We start from the raw sequence: 21724 nt of genomic DNA on the forward strand, positions 1-21724 counted from the left end.
TAAGAAAAAAATTTATCAGATCAGATCAGTCGCTCAGTCGTGTCCGACTCTTTGCAACCCCATGAATCGCAGCACACCAGGCCTCCCTGTCCATCACCAACTCCCGGAGTTCACCCAGACTCACGACCATCGAGTCAGTGATGCCATCCAGCCATCTCATCCTCTGTCGTCCCCTTCTCCTCCTGCCGCCAATCCCTCCCAGCATCAGAGTCTTTTCCAATGAGTCAACTCTTCGCGTGAGGTGGCCAAAGTATTGGAGTTTCAGCTTTAGCATCATTCCTTCCAAAGAAATCCCAAGGCTGATCTCCTTCAGAATGGACTGGTTGGGTCTCCTTGCTGTCCAAGGGACTCTCAGGAGTCTTCTCCAACACCACAGTTCAAAAGCATCAATTCTTTGGCGCTCAGCTTTCTTCACAGTCCAACTCTCACATCCATACGTGACTACTGGAAAAACCGTAGCCTTGACTAGATGGACCTTTGTTGGCAAAGTAATGTCTCTGCTTTTGAATATGCTGTCTAGGTTGGTCATAACTTTCCTTCCAAGGAGTAAGCGTCTTTTAATTTCATGGCTGCAGTCACTGTCTGCAGTGATTTTGGAGCCCAGAAAAATAGTCTGACACTGTTTCCACTGTTTCCCCATCTATTTCCCATGAAGTGATGGGACCGGATGCCATGATCTTCGTTTTCTGAATGTTGAGTTTTAAGCCAACTTTTCACTCTCCTCTTCCACTTTCATCAAGAGGCTTTTGAGTTCCTCTTCACTTTCTGCCATAAGGGTGGTGTCATCTGCATATCTGAGGTTATTGATATTTCTCCTGGCAATCCTGATTCCAGCTTGTGCTTCTTCCAGTCCAGCATTTCTCATGATGTACTCTGCATATAAGTTAAATAAACAGGGTGACAATATACAGCCTTGACGTACTCCTTTTCCTATTTGGAACCAGTCTGTTGTTCCATGTCCAGTTCTAACTGTTGCTTCCTGATCTGTATACAGATTTCTCAAGAGGCAGGTCAAGTGGTCTGGTATTCCCATCTCTTTCAGAATTTTCCACAGTTTATTGTGATCCACACAGTCAAAGCCTTTGGCATGGTCAATAAAGCAGAAATAGAGGTTTTTCTGGAACTCTCTTGCTTTTTCCATGATCCAGCGGATGTTGGCAATTTGATCTCTGCTTCCTCTGCCTTTTCTAAATGCAGCTTGAACATCAGGAATTTCATGGTTCACATATTGCTGAATCCTGGCTTGGAGAATTTTGAGCATTACTTTCTTAGTGTGTAAGATGAGTGCAATTGTGGGGTAGTTTGAGCATTCTTTGGCATTGCCTTTCTTTGGGATTGGAATGAAAACTGACCTTTTCCAGCCCTGTGGCCACTGCTGAGTTTTCCAAATTTGCTGGCATATTGAGTGCAGCACTTTCACAGCATCATCTTTCAGGATTTGAAATAGCTCAACTGGAATTCCATCACCTCCACTAGCTTTGTTCGTAGTGATGCTTTCTAAGGCCCACTTGACTTCACATTCCAGGATGTCTGGCTCTAGGTCAGTGATCACACCATTGTGATTATCTGGGTTGTGAAAATCTTTTTTGTACAGTTTCTGTGTATTCTTGCCACCTCTTCTTAATGTCTTCTGCTTCTGTTAAGTCCATACCATTTCTGTCCTTTATCGAGCCCATCTTTGCATGAAATGTTCCCTTGGTATCTCTGATTTTCTTGAAGAGATCTCTAGTCTTTCCCATTCTGTTGTTTTCCTCTATTTCTTTGCATTGATTGCTGAGGAAGGCTTTCTTATCTCTTCTTGCTATTCTTTGAACTCTGCATTCAGATGCTTGTATCTTTCCTTTTCTCCTTTGCTTTTCGCTTCTCTTCTTTTCACAGCTATTTGTAAGGCCTCCCCAGACAGCCATTTTGCTTTTTTGCATTTCTTTTCCATGGGGATGGTCTTGATCCCTGTCTCCTGTACAATGTCACGAACCTCATTCCATAGTTCATCAGGCACTCTATCAGATCTAGTCCCTTAAATCTTTTTCTCACTTCCACTGTATAATCATAAGGGATTTGATTTAGGTCATACCTGAATGGTCTAGTGGTTTTCCCTACTTTCTTCAATTTAAGTCTGAATTTGGCAATAAGGAGTTCATGGTCTGAGCCACAGTCAGCTCCTGGTCTTGTTTTTGCTGACTGTATAGAGCTTCTCCATCTTTGGCTGCAAAGAATATAATCAGTCTGATTTTGGTGTTGACCATCATTGACCATTACAAGTTATTTACTAGTAAATTAAGAAAAAAACTTAATTTACAAGTAAATAACATTAGTCTAAAAATAAAAGGAAATGGCTTAGGAAAAAAAAGAACTAAGCAACTTCCTCCTAGTAAACATTTGATCAATGAACAGAGCTTTAACTACATGTAACTCTGACTTATGATTCTTGAAATGAGTTACTGTTAGGAATCTTAATACTCTGTCTAGAGGAACTCTTAGAAACAGATTTATTATTTCATTATAAGAAGAAAAAATTTGTACCTGGTATTTCTACCTGAAGCAATGAGAGAAATTTCAGTATAAAGATGGGTATCCAGCATAATGCATCAGTAAATACAATAAAGAAAAACCGTTTGGCAAGGATCATCTCTTTTTTAACTTGATTCCGTATTTCATTTGCTGTTATGGCACTTTGATGAATGCTGTAAAACATACTTCCGTAGGAAAAAACTATGATGATAAATGCTGCCAAGTTAATACCTATTAAGAACACATAGATTATTATTAATAAATATGAGCATTCTTTCCAAACAAACATACCCTTAGCTGTTATTATAAAGGAGAAGGCAAAGACCACAATGTGTTTTTGTTCTTTATAAGAATTACTGAAGTGCAAAAATCATGAATTAAAAATTTTAAATATTGTTGAAGTTATAAGGATAATGAAATGTTTAATTTTAAAATGACATATTACATCAACATGAATCTGCCACGGGTGTACACGTGTTGATGTATGGCAAAACCAATACAATATTGTAAAGTAATTAGCTTCTAATTAAAATAAATAAATTTAAATTTAAAAAATTAAAAAAGGCATTTATTAAAAAAAATAAAATGACATATTAAAATTAGATTTCAGTGATTATAGTGATTTAGTGAATATCCTGGGCTTATTGAATTAATCTTCTATTTTTTTTATAATTCAGTTACTTTAAATTATACTTTGAGAATATTTTTTCAAAAGGAAACACTTGTCTACTCCCAAGCCAAAGACCTGTGTTGCTACTTTGAATCTATTCATATTATAAAGGCAAAGAGTTGAAATATATTTTGCTTAGTATTATTAGGGTGAATGCATGAAATGCAAGTGTTTAATGTCTTGTCTTTTATTAAAGTGCATCATATGTGAATTAATATGATAAAGTGGTAATTTAGAAAAAAATTCCCTTTAGGGAGTTTTGATAAAATCCACCCCCAGTGTCCATTCTGGCTAGAAGATCTGAAATTAAAATGTAAATGTTAAAAGGCATAATGAGTTTCATATTGTGACTTATTTTAGCACTTAAATAAAGGGGCTTTTAAAAAATACTCATTTTAAGTCTTGAATCTGCTACAATATTTTTTTCTGTTTTTTTTTTTTTTTTTTTTGGCTGAAAGACATGTAGGATCTTAGTTCCCTGACCAGGGATTGATTTTATTTTTGCCATTCTTTTTTTTTTTTTTCACTTTTGGATGGCACACAACATGTGAGATCTTAGTTCCCTTGCCAGGGATCAAAACCCATATCTCCTGAACTGCAAAGCAGATTCTTAACCACTGGACCACCAGGGAAGTCCCTCTGGCCAGGGATTGAAACTGCATCCTTTATATTGGAAAGGGAAATCTTAACCACTGGACTGTCAAGTCCTTGAAAAGGCTTTTAATACAGAATTTCTTACCAAGAAAAATTGCCACTGAATAAATCTGGGCTCCAGTACTTTCTGCATCTTCTGAATGAAGAGGGAAACATACTCCATTGGTGCCATAGTAGTTTTTGAAAAAGTCCTTATTGCTCAGTGGAATGAAAGCCACGATAACCCCAATAATCCAAATAAGAATCAAAACTGTAATGGTTCTGCATTTTCCAGGTCTTAAACATCTAAAAGGATACACAATGCAGATATATTTTTCCAGTGTCAGAAATGTTAAAAGTAATACAGATACTTCTGTGGACAGAATGGCCAGGGACCCCAGAAGCTGACAATGAATGCTCTCCATCCACAGCTGCGCATGTTTATTGTATTCTCCTCGAAACTTCAGGTCAAAGGCTCCGATCACAAATAGATAGATTCCCATCAAGCAGTCGGCACCTGCAGGAATCAGTAAATTTAACAAATGTAGAGAAATAAATAGGTGAAACGGAATTATCATTAAACAGTAATATTTTTAACATTAGCCCCAAATAGACAAGTGTCTCTATCTTGGGGGGAGGTAAGATGTATTCTAAGAATTCATTTATGCGTGAGGACCATTTCATCAACTCTCTATGATAACAATGCTTACAGCACCCTCTGCAGCTAAATATGTAATCATGTCTCTGCTTTTATCTAACACACAGGTCTATAAGAGCAGGAGTCTTGTCTGCTTTGTTTTCCTTCCTAGTCCCATCACCTAGAAATGCTGAATAAATGAGTAAAATGCAACTATGTTCTGCATTCAATTATGAACAAGATAGGGGTATTATAATTTGGTTCATTTCTTCCACTGAAATTCTCCCAGTTTAAGAAGTTAAGTCATTCAAAATCCCAGAGAAAGTATTTCAGAAGCTGCTATGATAGAGTAATGACTATGAATTTTGAGGTCTATAATTTAGAAGATATGAATAATTATGAAGTGCTCTGTAGTTAGTATAATTTTAAGGGGCTTAAATGTCTTATCCAGAGGTGGTCTAAGCAAAACTGTTCTGATTCTTTCTTCCCATGTTAACATCTTTCTCTGTCTCTTTTGAGACTCCTCCAAATCAGTTGTTCATGTGATACATTTCTTGGTGTATTTTCTTTTTTAAGTAAATATTGCATATCATAAAGAGAATTTTTTTTTAACTGTGCAAGCATTCTACACAATGATCCTAAAATCACATCACAGTGTAAATCACAAGGGTAGCCTTAATCTTTAAACACTTAGGTTATATTCTAGCCTTTACCAGGGAAATTGAGTGAACTCAAAGTTTTATAGCTAGCAATACAAAGTAGTTAACAATTTCTGAGTTCTGTTTCTTAGGCAGTTTGCAATGAAAAAACAGCTCAGCCTTAAACTTTGAATGAGTGTAGGGGTAAGACATAGCACAGCACTCATAAAAAGCAGGACACCATGTAGATGGATGTTTGCTTGAGGGAGTATGGGTGAACTATAGGCCACTTGACCCAGATTATAAACAACCAGAAGACTAGTTTCTTGCTTTTCTTTCTTTTTTTTTTTTATATTCTTCCTTTAACATACTACTTTGCAATCACGTTTCAGCAACTTAAAATTTTTTTTTTCCTGGTGGCTCAGCCGGGTTCAATTCCTGGGTCAGGAAGATCCCCTGGAGAAGGAAGTAGCAACCCACTCCAGTATTCTTGCCTGGAGAATCCTATGGACAGAGGAGACTGGCGGCTACAGTCCAAGAGGTCACAAAGAGTTGCCCACAAGTGACCGACTAACTCACAAAATATTATACCTTTAGAGAAGAAAGTGAATGAACAAATGCTTCCTTATCAGACAAAATTAACGAATGAGTGCTTCATTAATCTGTGTAAGGTGACTGAGTTTTCTTACTTTAAAAACTTTCTTACCACTTTATTTTCATGTAGCATTTCATTGAATGCTTAGAAAACATCCAAGCAAAGGGGAGAAAATTTTAACATCCTATGATTCTAGTACCCTGGTTACTTATTTTCTATTAGTAACACTTTTATACATTTCAAAACTTTTAATTCCTCTTCAGCCAGGAAATACTCACAGCAGAGAGAAATGATTGACATGGCATGCAGCTTGTTCTCAGACCTGATATAAGGTCGCATACAGATGACAAAGATGTTTCCAAAGCACGTAACTGCAGACACAACCCAGACGAACACTCTCTGAATAATGCTCGCCAAGAGATCCTCTAAAGATGAGAGTCCATCAGTGTTTGGTTTACAGATGCGAACATGCGGTGCATAGCCACAGTACTGAAATCTCTTAAAATAGCTGTTGTGCAAAGAGAAGGGAAAATAAGACTTTAAACTGAAGTGTCACTCTACCTTAATATCTATTTTCTCCATTTCCTCTGTAAAAAGAAAACATCTTAGTCTCAGAAGAATAAAAGTAAAACATTCAGGACACTAAAGTTTTATTAAGAAACTTAAGTTTAATTCGTATTAACTTGATTACTATAAATGAATGTGTGGGTGAGAGCAGTAAATGGGCATAATGAACAGACAAGCATTAGACATATTTTAGAATGTAAATCAATTGTTGTCATGTGATCTAGATAATCCACTGAAGGAAACTGTTACTGGGTTTTCAGTGCTTAGTGCATAAGTCCTCTGTTGCTACAATTGATTTTGCTTTTTTAAACCCAGGGGAAGAGAGTTAAAGGCTTTGTCCTCTGTGCTCCTATGGCTTTTCTATTATAGAAGTTGTATGATCTGTAACTACTTGCTAACACGTTTATTCTCACACTAGGTTTTGGTACATGATAAGGCGTTTGATAAATATTTGTTGAGTGAATTCTTTCATCAGTAGAGAGACCTCCCTTGTTAATAAAAGACACCACCTGACTAATCAGTAGTTACTACTGTGTACTACCGACACCCACACCATTTATTGAGATCTTCTAAGTATAACTTCTCAAATCAGGAATAACTTCTTGAATCAGCTCAATGAGGTTGGTGTTGCTATCACTATATGAGGAGATGAATCCTCAATGGAGGCAAATTATCTGCTAGGAAACTTTCTACTAAGTGCAGAAATTTAGTATTCAAATTAGATCCGTTTGCCCCTAAAGCCATGTACTCTGGCAAAAAGTATAAATGATCTTTATAGTATAAAGAGCTGTAGTAATACAAGATAAAAACTTGACAGTTACAGTCTATAGTCCTGTTGTTTAACTCTTACTGCCTGGATCCCAGGACCTGCTCAATTCAAGTCTAATCCTTGAGTTGTTTCTTGGGTTTTATGAGTTACACTAATTTCTTTCAATAAACTCTGCTTTGCTAAATTTAGTCAGAGTGCTTTATATTGTGCGTAACCAAGGAAACTTTTATAAATATGCTCTGAGGAATTATGGAAAAAAAAATCAGTGTCCTCTGTTAGATTTAAAATACAAGCGAGATTATAGAGTGGTTGTGGCTGCCATGACACTTTCTAAATTATTGAGAATTAATTGCCTTGGCATGGAGATCACTCTAATATTGTGTGTGTATGTGTGTGTATATTATATATATATATATACTGCTATATACTACATTCAACTAAAGAAAATGTTTCTAAAGCTTGTAATGATGGCATGATGAGACATGATGTTTGAATAAAAGATTTTTATCCATACACCCTCGCTCCACCATGCACTGACACTGTAGGCAGTTTTCACTGAGGAGACTTTCTCTCTTCCTTCCTCCATTTACATGAATTATTTATAATTGTTTGATGTCTTTTATGTGACGTCCTACTTTTTCATCTGGTTGCATTTATGCCATGTGCACCAGTTGCTAGCTCAGTGGACAAACTTGAATATCTGTGAATGTCACGAGAGATCATTAGAGCTTACAAGCCTGAGTGGGTTCCCTCCACACTCCTGTTGTCTGACACTCAAACAAATCTCATTTCATTTTCTCAGACCAAACCATGGACAACTAAAAATCACCTCACCCTATATCTATGCTTTAAAAGTTAGTTATTGTTTAGGCAAATTAGTCAGTAGAAAATGTTAATAAATTGGATGTACTGCATATGGGGGTATTGGCACAACACAGGTGGAAACCTAAAAGATTAAAAATCAAGGTGAAGAACAAGAAAAACATCTGCTTACATGTAAGAGAGATTCATGAGAGGTCTAAACATCCTTTGTTGGATATTTGAAATTTCAATTCCTTCTAGGCTGCTAAAATATCAAATTATCAAAAAACATATGTTATGCAGGGTATAATGAGCTTTTATGAAGGACAGTTTAATACACAATTATTTAACACTTACTCTGAACTAAAAATTCATACTTAGCTTTCCCTGGGCACTTTCCCAGTTCCTTACATTGCATGAAAGATTTTTAAAATTCTATAGTGATTTACAATTTTCCAAAGTTTCACACACATAATTTCATGTGATCCCATAATAACCCTATCTTCCCCCAATGCCTTTTTGACTCTGCTATTTATATACAATATAAATACTTATATTTATATTGATTCTATATCTTTCCTATTTTAATTTTTGGCTTCTAATAGATTGTGGCATGATGCTTTTTTTCATAGTAACTACTCAACATATATTTGTGAAATAAATGAATAAACATTGCCTTTTGATGATATTGCAATTGCAGAGAGGGACATTTTACATTCTTGAAATTTTTCTAATAATTTTTAAATAATTTTTTTCTAATACAATGACATTTTACTGAGGGAATACTTAAAAGAACTGAAGCACACTTTCTTAAGGCAATTCATAGAACTAACATAATTTAGGTTCTAACATACTTCAGGTTTAACACCACACATAATGTGTGTGTGTTTGTGCGTGTGTGTGGCAAGTAAAGATTTATATAATCTAGAACATTCTACTTTGGGATAACAATAGTTACAATAAACTCTTAGATACCCTCAGTGTTAATGAAGGAATAAATATGTATAGATGCCTTCAGAGGATCAAAACGAAGAATCCAATATAAGCTCCTGGTGATTATAGAAACATAGAAAGTGATTACTTATTATCTAATTTTTAGCTCATAAATATGAAAGATTAAACGAATAGCCATCTGTTTGTTTATAGCTTAGCAAGTACTCATATGGTTTCTGTAGTTTAACTAACATCCTGGGAATAAAGCTTCTGATTCAAGACTCTATTAATCTTATTTTATAGAAGTTATTAGCTATTAGTACATAAGTAAAAAATGTATCATAATACTATCTCCATAGGCATATACTTACAGAGACTTGAGTTTGATGAGATTATCAAATTGGTTGGCTTGAATTGTCTGGATTGGGTTGTAGGAAAGATTGCTGTTTAACAACAAAACAAAGAGCAGCAATTGGTCATTTCTAGAAAGGATTTGATTAAAGAGGAAGTATACCTGTTGACTGAGGGTTGCTTGTAAACATTAGCAAAAAAGTACATCAACGGCACTTGTACCATAGGGCTCATTAGACATCAAATGGATTAATGTAGATAGAACTCTTAGAACCATGCGTGGCTCTAAGTAAGTATCTTAGTGACAGAGAAAAGCTAAGACCACATGATCATGAAGGTGGGGTGGTCCAGGACGGTCCCACCAGGGAACCTGCAGACTTCCCAAAAGGAAGGCACACCACTTCAGATTTTGCCTATCATCAGGTATGATTTAAATAAAAGAAAAAGAATCTCATTTAGTCAAAATTTGAATGAATGAAACCATATTGAATTCTTTTTACAATAAATCATGTCAAATAGTGGCATATTGTGTTAGTAAGTTATGAGGCATGAAGTGAAAAGTAAATGGCTTTACAGCTAGGAACAAAGAGATGAAGATAGTGCTAGAAGTTCTATCCAGAGGGATGAGGCAAGAAATAAAATAAAAGGCATCCAAATTGAGAAGTGAGAAGTAAAATTATCTGTTTACAGATGACGTTTTATGTGCGAAAAGTGAAAGTGTTAGTTGCTCAGTGGTGTCAGACTCTTTGTGATCCCATGGATTGTAGCCCGCCAGGCTCCTCTGTCCATGGAATTCTCCAGGCAAGAATACCGGAGTGGGTAGCCACTTCCTTCTCCAGGGGATCTTTTCAATCCAGGAATAAAACCCAGGTCTTCTGCATTGCAGGCAGACTCTTTATCATCTGAGGCACCAGGGAAGCCCATTTTATGTGTATAAAACCTTAATGATTTCACACACACACAACTGTTGGAACTAATACACAAATTCAACTAAACTGCTAAATACAAAATGAATGCACAGTAATCAGACAATGATGAATAATCAAATGCATTTCTATACATCAACCCTGAGCAATCCAGAAAGAGAATTAAGAAAATAATGTAATTTACAACAGCATCAGAAGAATACTTAGGAATAAACTGAATAGAGACTTCCCTGGTAGTCCAGAGGTTGGGAATCTGTTTGCCAATGTAGACAACATGGATTTGATTCCTGACTCAGGATGATCCCACATGCTACAGAACAACTAAGCCCATGCACCACAACTCCTGAGCCACAAGAGAAGCTACCGAAATGAAAAGCCTCCATACTGCAATGAAGAGTAGCCTCCGCTTGCCATAATCAGAGAAAGCTCATGTGGCAGTGGAGACCCAGTGCAGCCAAAAAACCCCAATAAACTGAATAAAGGTGAAAGGCTTGCACTGTGAAAACAAAATATTGTTGAAAGAAATTAGACACTGATAAATGGAAAGACATTTTGTGTTTTGGGACTGGAAGATTTAAAATCATTAAGACGGCAATACTACCCAAAGCAATCTAAAGATTCAGTGTAATGTCTATCAAAATCCCAGTGACAGTTTTTCTGAATAAATAGAAAGATCCATCTTAAAATTTGTTTGGAATCTCAAGGGAACCTGAATAAGCCTTGAAAAAGAAGGACAAAGTTGGAGGTCTTACTTTCTGAATCAAAACTTACCACAAAGCTACAATAACCAGTAATAGTGTGGTGCTGGCATAAAGACAGTTTTATAGGATGATGGAATAGAATGGAGAGCCCAGGAACAAACTTTTGTATGTATGGTCAAATAATTTTTAACACATGCCAAGACCTTTCAATGGAGAAAGGACAAACTTCTCAACAAATGGTTCTGGGAAAGCCAGATAGATGTCCACATGCCAAAAAAAAAAAAAAAAAAAAAGAGCTTAGACCCTTAGCTTCCACAATGTACAAAATTAACTCAAAATGGATCTAGGTCCTAAATATAAAAGCTAAAACTATAAAACTCTTAGAAGAAATCATAAGAGAAAAACTTCATGACATTGGATTAGGCAGTGATTTCTTGTATATGTGATACCAAAAGCATAGGTAACAATAGAAAAAAATATAAGAATTGGACTACATCTAAATCTAAAACTTTTATGCATCAGAAAACACTATAAGCAGAGTGAAAAGACAACCTATAGAATAGGAGAATGTATTTGTAAATCATATATCTGAAATTATTTACTATCTAAAATATATATGATCTAACAACTTAACAGGGGTTCCCAGGTGGCCCTAGAGGTAAAGGACCCACCTGCCGATGAGGGAGACATAGAGATGCAGGTTTGAACTCTGGGTCAGGAAGATCCCTGGAGGGCATGGCAACCCACTCCAGTGTTCTTACCTAGAGAATCCCATGGACAGACAGGCCTGGTGCACTGCAGTCCTTAAGGTCACAAAGAGTAGGACACGACTGAAGTGACTCAGCATGCATACACAGCTTAATAATGAAAAACCAAACAACCCAATTTAAAAATGAGTAAAGGACCTGAATAGACATTTTCCAAAGATGTGCAAATGACCGATAAGCACATAAAAAGATGCCCAACATCATTAATCATTAGAGAAATGCAAATCAAAGCCACAATGAAATACCATGTCACATCCATTAGGTTGGCTATTATTTAAAAAATACAAAATTATAAGTGCTGTTGAAAATGTGGAGAAATTAGAATCTTTGTGCAGTTAGAATGTAAAATAGTGCAGCCACTATAGAAAAGAGTATGATGTTTCCTCAAAAAATTAAAAATAGAGTTACCATAGGATCCAGTAATACTATTTCTGGGGCTATATACGCCAAATAATTGAAAGCAAGTTCTTTAACAGATATTTACACACCCATGTTCATAGCAGCCCTATTCATAACAGCTAAAAGGTGGAAAAACCCAAGTGTCCATCAATGGAACAATGGATAAATGCAATGTGGTACTTACACACAATGGATCGCTAACGCGGGTGATAATGTTCAGAAATTCTGACACATGCTACAGCATGGATGAAACTTGAAGACATTGCTGCTGCTGCTGCTGCTAAGTCGCTTCAGTCATGTCCGACTCTGTGCGACCCCATAGATGGTAGCCCACCAGGCTCCCCCATCCCTGGGATTCTCCAGGCAAGAACACTGGAGTGGGTTGCCATTTCCTTCTCCAATGCATGAAAGTGAAAAGTGAAAGTGAAGTCGCTCAGTTGTGTCCAACTCTTCGAGACTCCATGGACTGCAGCCCACCAGGCTCCTCCATCCATGGGATTTTCCAGGCAAGAGTACTGAAGTGGGGTGCCATCGCCTTCTCCTTGAAGACATTAGGCTAAGTGAAATAAGCCAGTTGTAAAAGAACAAGGTATGTATGGTCCTACCTCTATGAGGTACCTAGAGATGCCAAATTCATAGAGACCAAACAGTGATGGAGGCTGGTTGGGGAGGGGTGTCGATGGGGAGTTAGTGTTTAATAGGTATGGAGCTTCAGTTTGGAAAGCAGGACAAGTTCCAGAAATGGATGGTGGTGATCGTTACACAACAGCATGGATGAACTTGATACCACTGAACTGTACACTTAAAAATGGTTGAAATGGTAAACACACATACTGATGTGTATTTTAATAGAAACTTTAGAAAATGAAACAAATTAAAAATAAAGATAAAAATTCATATCAATCTTACAGTTGTGAGAGCTCCTTCAGATCCTTAAAGATGTGTGGAGAAAGATTTTCAATCTTATTGCTTCCTAAATCCCTAGGGAAATAATTGCAAACATGTCATGTTATTTTCTTAAGACTTTATCCATAGTTTTGTGGTTTATTAGAAAACCATTATACAACTTTCAAACAATGTTATTAGTGAGCTATATTAATTGGTGGTGGTGGTTTAGTTGCTAAGTTGTGTCCAACTCTTGTGACGCCATGGGCTGTAGCCCACCAGGCTCCTCTGTCCATTGGATTTTCCAGGCAAGAGTGCTGAAGTGGGTTGCCATTTCCTTCTCCAGGGGATCTTCTAGACCCAGGGATGGAACCCAGGCCTCCTGCACTGCAGGCTGATTCTCTACTGACTGAGCCACCAGGAAATTAACAGAAGTCAAAACTTTAAAAAGGGAATGCAATGTAAAAGATAAAAATATTTCCTCATTTTATTCCTCATTCAGAGACAATGCTTGATGGTATTTGATCTGGTTCTAATAGATCCAGTTTTCTAATTTAATTAATATTGTGCTGTCTTCTTTTCTCTTTTTCCCCTCTGCCACCTCTCTCTTTCCCTCCCATCCATTCTTCTTTCCTTCCTTCTGTGCTAAAGTAGAAATATGGTTTGGAGACTTAATTTTTTCTATTGTTTCAGTTGATTATGTATATTGTCACCCTGCTTATTTAACTTATATGCAGAGTACATCATGAGAAATGCTGGGCTGAAAGAAGCACAAGCTGGAATCAAGATTGCCAGGAGAAATATCAATAACCTCAGATATGCAGATGACACCACCCTTATGGCAGAAAGTGAAGAGGAACTCAAAAGCCTCTTGATGAAAGTGAAAGAGGAGAGTGAAAAGGTTGGCTTAAAGCTCAACATTCAGAAGACGAAGATCATGGCATCCGGTCCCATCACTTCCTGGCAAATAGATGGGGAAACAGTGGAAACAGTGTCAGACTTTATTTTTCTGGGCTCCAAAATCACTGCAGATGGTGACTGCAGCCATGAAATTAAGAGACGCTTACTCCTTGGAAGGAAAGTTATGACCAACCTAGATAGCATATTCAAAAGCATATACATTACTTTGCCAACTAAGGTCCGTCTAGTCAAGGCTGTGGTTTTTCCAGTGGTCATGTATGGATGTGAGAGTTGGACTGTGAAGAAGGCTGAGCACCAAAGAATTGATGCTTTTGAACTGTGGTGTTGGAGAAGACTCTTGAGAGTCCCTTGGACCACAAGGAGATCCAACCAGTCCATTCTGAAGGATCAGCCCTGGGATTCCTTTGGAAGGAATGATGCTAAAGCTGCAACTCCAGTACTTTGGCCACCTCATGTGAAGAGTTGATCCACTGGAAAAGACTCTAATGCTGGGAGGTGTTGGGGGCAGGAGGAAAAGGGGATGACAGAGGATGAGATGGCTGGATGGCATCACTGACTCGATGGATGTGAGTCTGAGTGAACTCCGGGAGTTGGTAATGGACATGGAGGCCTGGCGTGCTGCAATCCATGGGGTCGCAAAGAGTTGGATATGACTGAGCGACTGATCTGATCTGATCTGATGGTTTTTAACTGGAAGTGGATTATTTCAGGTTCCAGTTTCTTCGATAGCTGATATAAACGAGGTCTTATTTACTCTTGGGGCAGGATACTTCATATATGTATAGAGGTTGGGCTGCCCACTGTGATGTGACTTTGTAGCTTAGCTGTGAGAAGATTTTGGACAGTACCAGCTCTTATGGTAGCTTTTACAGTAGCAACTCCCATAAGAAAGGCCTAGAATTCTTCTAAACAAGATAGGCTTGATTTCCCCAATGTCATCACGAGAAACTAAGAGAAAGTCTAACCACTTTCCCTATCTATCCTCAAAAGTATTAGTTGCCACAGGGAGAGGTAAGGATGTAGATCTAGATGCCATGATAAATTGGAGTGCTTATAAATCAAAAGTTAGATTATTGACTTTGAAAGGGCAGGGCAGTTTTAGATTGAGTTTTAAAACTAAAAACAAGTAAGTAATATAATCGAAATTATAAATGTCTTTGCTGTAAATGTTATATTTTCATATTGTAATATGGTTCTTGAGACTGTTTTTGTTATGTACGTATTTTTGGGTGAATTGTCTATGTGGATAGATTCTCTGATTTGATAACCAAAGGAATCTTTCAAAAATTTCATCCCCTTTTAAAAATTCTTCAATGGCTCATTGCTGCATAAGAGATAAAATCAAAATTGCTTAGTGTGATAGAAAAAAGTCTTTAAATATTTTGTACTTTCAGCTTAGTTTCCCATCAGGTTCTGCTCAGTTAAATTGACTTTCACCAGGACCTCAATGCACCTCAGTATTCTAACTTCAGGTTTTTGCATAGGTGCTTCCTTCTACCTGGAGAAAGCTTTACTTCTGGTCCTTCAGGTGAACACCTTCAAGATTCTGCTCAGAAAACAACAACAACAACAACAACAAGGAATTACTGTATAGCAGAGGGAACTATACTCAATATCTTGTAGTAACCTATAATGGGAAGAATCTGAAAAAGAATAGATATGCAAAACTGAATCATTTTGCTGTACACCTGAAACTAACACAACGTTGTAAATCAACTATACCTTTTTTGGGGGGCTGTGCTGGGTCTTCGTTGCTGCGCACAGGCTTTCCCTAGCTGTGGTGGTGGTGGGGGCACGTCTCTAGTTGAAGTGCTTGGGCTTCTCGTTGCGGTGGCTTCTCTCGTTGCAGAGCGTGAGCTCTCGGTGTGCCAGCTGTGGCTCCTGGGCTCTAGAGCACTGGCTCAGCAGTTGTGGACAGTGGATGTAGTTTCTCCTCGGCATGTGGGATCTTCCTGGACCAGGGATTGAACCTGTATCCCCTGCATTGGCAGGTGGATTCTTAACCACTGGACCACCTGGGAAGCCCAACTATACTTTTAAAAAAAGATTCTTTTCATATGTCACTCCTTCATGACTGGGAGAGTCAGGCATTCTCACGTACAGCACTTACAGCATCATATTAAAACTTTTCCTGTCCCTACCTTCTCTTCTGAAGGGTGTGAGCTCTTTCAGGGCAAGATCTGGGTTTCCCAGCATATAGCTTAGTTTTGGACTAGCTATTCTTTCCATCCCTACTGGCAGACTATTAATAGATTGAAGATCTGTTTCCATATTTAAGTAAAAGGGGCAGGATGATTCCAGTTCCTTGTATGGGAAGCCAAGTAAAATATCAATCATGCTAGTGAGGCAATGTGAAAAACAGATTTAGAAGACTCCACTAGAATGTTAAATCTCGAACTACTATGTTCAGCCATTTCTGGTGAGAGTGCTGGCTTTGGCTATTGAAGCAAATTCGGACAAATAATTCTTTCATCATCAATAATGTAATGGGGACCATTTGGCTTAGATCCTAAGTGACAAGAACAAAGACCATTTTCTCAGTTTAATTTTAGAAAAGTTGGTCTAAACTTAACTAGACTTGAGGTCCATTTCTGAATGGGTTCAGGAAACACATTGTCACCTTGAGTGGTTGCTTTAAAAGCACAAATTAGGGCTTCCCTGGTGTTTCCATGGTTAAGAACCCGCCTTGCAAGGCAGGGGACAGAAGTTCGATCCCTGGTCCAGGAAGATGCCTTGGAGCAGCTAAACTTGTGCACCACAACTCCTGAAGCCTGTGCTCTAGAGCCCAAGAGCCGCAACTACTGAGCCCACGTGCTGCAGCTACTGAAGCCCACATGCCAAGAGCCAGTGCTCCACAAGAGAAGCTGCAGTGATGAGAAGCCCGAATACCATAGCTAGAGAGCAGGTCCCACTTGCTACAACTTGAGAAAACCCATGGAGCAAAAAAGACCCACCAGGGTCAACAAATACATAAATCTTATTAAAAGAAAACTAAAAAAGCACAAGTAATAATAAATCAAGTATGTAGCAAAGTTTCCGCCACTATTTAAATTAAAAAAATTTTTTTTGGCTACACAGTGGGGCATATGGGATCTAAGTTCCTGACTGGGGATGGAACTCATACTCCCTGCAGTGGAGAAGGAAATGGCACCCCACTCCAGTACTCTTGCCTGGAAAATCCCATGGATGGAGGAGCCTGGTGGGCTGCAGTCCATGGGGTCACGAAGAGTCAGATATGACTGAGCGACTTCACTTTCACTTTTCACTTTCATGCATTGGAGAAGGAAACGGCAACCCACTCCAGTGTTCTTGCCTGGAGAATCCCAGGGACGGGGGAGCCTGGTGGGCTGCCGTCTATGGGGTCGCACAGAGTTGGACACGACTGAAGCGACTTAGCAGCAGCAGTAGCGGGGATGGAACTCATACCCCCTGCAATGGAGGCTCCGAGTCTTAACCACTGGACCATCAGAGAAGTCTCACCAGAACTGTTTAACCTCTACTCTGAGAAGTGAATCTGACTGTTGCTAATTTTGCCCTTATTAATTCTGTCAGTGGGATCAAGCAAGGAGGGGCACAGAATGTAGTCCAACCTTCTTTCAAAGGGAGAGTCACTCATTTTAGGTCTAGACCCATCCATTTAAGGGACCTCCCTGGTGACTCAGATGGTAAAGAACCTGCCTGCAATTCAGAAGACATGGGTTTGATCGCTTTGTCCAGAAGATTTCCTGGAGATGGGAATAGCAACCCACTCCAGGATTGAGCGACTTCACTTTCACTTTTCACTTTCATGCATTGGAGAAGGAAATGGCAACCCACTCCAGCGTTCTTGCCTGGAGAATCCCAGGGACAGAGGAGCCTGGTAGGCTGCCATCTATGGGGTCGCACAGAGTCAGACATGACTGAAGCGACTTAGCAGCAGCAGCAGCAGCAGCCAGGATTCTTGCCTGGAGAATTCCATGGATAAAGGAGCCTGATGGGCTGCAGTCCATGGGGTCACGAAGAGTCAGATATGACTGAGCGACTTCACTTTCACTTTTCACTTTCATGCATTGGAGAAGGAAACGGCAACCCACTCCAGTGTTCTTGCCTGGAGAATCCCAGGGAAGGGGGAGCCTGGTGGGCTGCCGTCTATGGGGTCGCACAGAGTTGGACATGACTGAAGCGACTTAGCAGCAGCAGCAGCAGCAGCCAGGATTCTTGCCTGGAGAATTCCATGGATAAAGGAGCCTGATGGGCTACAGTCCATGGGGTCACAAAGAGTCAGAAAAGACTGAGCAACTAACACTTTCACTTTCATTCATGTAAAACCATTACCTCTTAGAAAACATGCCATTTTCATCCTTGTAAATCTGATTTTTCAGGCATGGGATTTGACAGGATTTAGGTAGGACTAATTCTTGATGCCAAAGCCTTTGACTGTGTGGATCACAATAAACTGGAAAATTCTGAAAGAGATGGGAATACCAGACCACCTGATCTGCCTCTTGAGAAATTTGTATGCAGGTCAGGAAGCAACAGTTAGAACTGGACATGGAACAACAGACTGGTTCCAAATAGGAAAAGGAGTTCGTCAAGGCTGTATATTGTCACCCTGTTTATTTAACTTATATGCAGAGTACATCATGAGAAACGCTGGGCTGGAAGAAGCACAAGCTGGAATCAAGATTGCCGGGAGAAATATCAATAACCTCAGATATGCAGATGACACCACCCTTATGGCAGAAAGTGAAGAGGAACTCAAAAGCCTCTTGATGAAAGTGAAAGATGAGAGTGAAAAGGTTGGCTTAAAGCTCAACATTCAGAAAACGAAGATCATGGCATCTGGTCCCATCACTTCCTGGCAAATAGATGGGGAAACAGTGGAAACAGTGTCAGACTTTATTTTTCTGGGCTCCAAAATCACTGCAGATGGTGACTGCAGCCATGAAATTAAGAGACGCTTACTCCTTGGAAGGAAAGTTATGACCAACCTAGATAGCATATTCAAAAGCATATACATTACTTTGCCAACTAAGGTCCGTCTAGTCAAGGCTGTGGTTTTTCCAGTGGTCATGTATGGATGTGAGAGTTGGACTGTGAAGAAGGCTGAGTGCCAAAGAATTGATGCTTTTGAACTGTGGTGTTGGAGAAGACTCTTTGAGAGTCCTTTGAACTGCGAGGAGATCCAACCAGTCCATTCTGAAGGAGACCAGCCCTGGGATTCCTTTGGAAGGAATGATGCTAAAGCTGCAACTCCAGTACTTTGGCCATCTCATGTGAAGAGCTGACTCATTGGAAAAGATTCTGATGCTGGGAGGGATTGGGGGCAGGAGGAGAAGGGGACGACAGAGGATGAGATGGCTGGATGGATTCGACGGACATGAGTCTGGGTGAACTCCGGGAGTTGGTGATGGACAGGGAGGCCTGGCGTGCTGCGATTCATGGGGTCTCAAAGAGTTGGACACGACTGAGCAACTGAACTGAACTGAACTGAATTCTTGGTGTGGGGACCCTCTCTGCCCTTTTGTTGCTCTTTCTTTTACCTCTGGACCTGGATTAGCACTGACTGAGGACTAAGCTGTCCTGCCCCATGCTCACTACTGGTTTCAGAATCAACAAAGTGGTGTCCTTTTATCTCCTGGTCTCTGAATCCTAACTGTCTAGAAAACTTAAAGATAAATTTGCTGTCCTTCTCTGGCAATGGGTTAGAGCAGTGTAGGATGCATTTTACTTGTTAATTTCTCCTGACTTTATTCTTTCTTGCACCCACACCTTAGGGCCACTGTGCAAGTTAGAATTTGGAGAAATTGCCTTCTGGTATTCAAATTGGAGTTGCAAGCATGATAAAACAAGGAAAAGTATGGACCCCTTGACTAACTTGTATTTTAATGGCTAGATACTACTTTTTGAGTCACCTGCATGCACTGCTCCCCACTGCTGAGAATAAAATAATTTCCTATGTGCTGATGGTATAGTTCATTCGCCAGACACCAGGAGTCATAACAGCAGATGTTTGGTTCTGATACTTACTGAGATTTTTCTTGTGTGTTTTGTGAATGATTGGTACTGTCTACCAAAAAATGTTTCAAACCTAAGGTTATGGAAAAAATGTTGGGGTTTCAATGGCTTGTTTATTGAAGTTTTGGAGCAGAATGCTGGATTGTTTCCTGAGGGATGTTTTTGCCTGTGGCATGTGTGTTTCCTCCATTTGTCTTAGTATGCAGGTGAGAAGGAAATGGCAACCCACTCCAGTGTTCTTGTCTGGAGAATCCCAGGGACGGGGGAGCATAATGGGCTGCCGTCTATAGGGTCGCACAGAGTTGGACACGACTGAAGTGACTTAGCAGCAGCAAGATGTCCTGAGCAAAATTTTAGTTACATTCTTTAATTTTTTATGGAAAAGTTTTAATGAATCCAAGTTCTGCCCAGCTAATTGTCAAAACATGTAGTTCTGTTCACACTCCAGATTCTTTTCAGAAAACACAAAATCAAACTAGTGGCTAGTCCAGACTTTAACAAAACTCCAATTGAAGAAATGAAGCCATAAAAAATGAAATACAAACTGTCTGAAGAGCATGGGTTTCCTCCATTGTCTTACGTATATTTTATTTGGAGAATCAACTACTCTGTGGCTTGACTGCAAGGCTTTGATTCATCAGATACTTGCTTTACTGTCCTTTGGAACTGTGTCATTGATCTTAAAATGGGACGTTATAAATAGCTGTCTCAAGCTGCTCTCTTGACCTTTATTACAGATTTGGATGTTGTTATCCATGGCAGTATCTAATCTTACAGATCCAAGATTGTTCTTTGGTTTCAGAACCAGCAAAGTGATGCCTTTTTATCTCCTGATCTCTGAATCCTCACTTTCTAGAAAATTTAAAGATAAATTTGCTATCTGTCTCTAGAAGTGGATTAAAGTGATGTAGGATGTAATTTATTTGTTAATTTCCCCTGGCTTTATTCGCCTCCACAGCTGTTTCCCTTACTTCAGTTTCCTCACATATTTATTTTACAGATTCCTTTAACACATATTTGTTAAGCTTTCAGAATTCCTGAAATACCTGTGGCTCAGGGTATACAGAAGTAGTGCTATATGTGTAATCAAATTTACAAAATATATGTGTAATCAAATTTATAAAATATATGTGTAATCAAACTTACAATTCATCTAGTTTCTGGAGAGGTGCAAATGTATTTTCACTAAGGTGATTAATTTTGTTTTTCCTCATTACCCTGAAAGTAAAAAGAAAAAAGATGTTGTAGCTTCTGGAGGTAACTTACAGGTGAGTTATTGGAGAGGAGATTAACAACCTGCAAAAACAAAGATAATTATGTATAATGCATTTCCATATCAAGGTATGTTGAAATAGTATGACAAATTATCCAAGCTCATTTTAATCTTAAATTTCCCAAATCTTTTAGTGATGATAAAAGTAAAATAGTGTTGACATTTTCAAGTGTTTTAGGGAAGAGCTCCACAGCGATAAGAGTGAAAAATCTCGATCTCTGAGAATACAGTCTGAGTATCAGCACAACTCTCTTAGAGTCGCCTGTGCAGTCTTTGTGGCATGTCTGTCTAACAAAATATACCCCTGCCCCCAACACCACAATAGTACTCGTGCACATTGGGTAGTTGCTGTGATTTAAAGTGGAGGTGCTGGAATATGTCTACTCTAAGCTGGACCAACTCAGAAAATCTCTGATTTGCGATGCTGAATCAGACTGTAAGGCCTGACAGTTCATTTCTACACTGATCTGGTGTTATGAGCTAGCAACATGGATTTAAAATAAGACAGAGTGGCATAGGAGAAATTATATTCGATAACATTCTAAGGTTTATTCTGGTGGGTGTCATAGTCGTATCCTCACAGATATGAACATTCTGCAGCTTTTGAAAAAAATTATAATTAATCTTTCCCCACAACCTTTGCAGTAATAATTCTCATAGAGTAGGACTTGATCTTGGTATTTCTCAAACTGCCATCCAAGGACAGATTCTAGGTGGTTTATGAGAATTTTTTTCCACTAAATCGGGTAT

The 21724-nt window shown here is 38.9% G+C and overlaps 1 protein-coding gene across 5 annotated transcripts in view; it reads right to left on the reverse strand.

Annotated features, from left to right (window-relative positions):
• The window catches only part of RXFP1 (relaxin family peptide receptor 1), a 127729-nt gene that overhangs the window by 9670 nt on the left and 96335 nt on the right, over nt 1-21724 (reverse strand). For 4 of the 5 annotated variants that reach the window (XM_005217633.5, XM_002694415.6, XM_010813810.4 and 1 more), the window contains 7 exons: nt 20848-20919; nt 12808-12879; nt 9126-9197; nt 8015-8086; nt 5963-6192; nt 3921-4331; nt 2524-2742 (listed from right to left, as the gene is read on the reverse strand). In XM_005217633.5, the coding sequence (XP_005217690.2) occupies nt 2524-2742; nt 3921-4331; nt 5963-6192; nt 8015-8086; nt 9126-9197; nt 12808-12879; nt 20848-20919 (1148 nt within the window). The remainder of the gene's footprint in view (nt 1-2523; nt 2743-3920; nt 4332-5962; nt 6193-8014; nt 8087-9125; nt 9198-12807; nt 12880-20847; nt 20920-21724) is intronic. The other variant, XM_010813809.4, reaches the window with a different exon arrangement.

The sequence above is a fragment of the Bos taurus genome, chromosome 17 (genome assembly GCF_002263795.3).
Source record: "Bos taurus isolate L1 Dominette 01449 registration number 42190680 breed Hereford chromosome 17, ARS-UCD2.0, whole genome shotgun sequence".
Classification (NCBI taxonomy): domain Eukaryota; kingdom Metazoa; phylum Chordata; class Mammalia; order Artiodactyla; family Bovidae; genus Bos; species Bos taurus.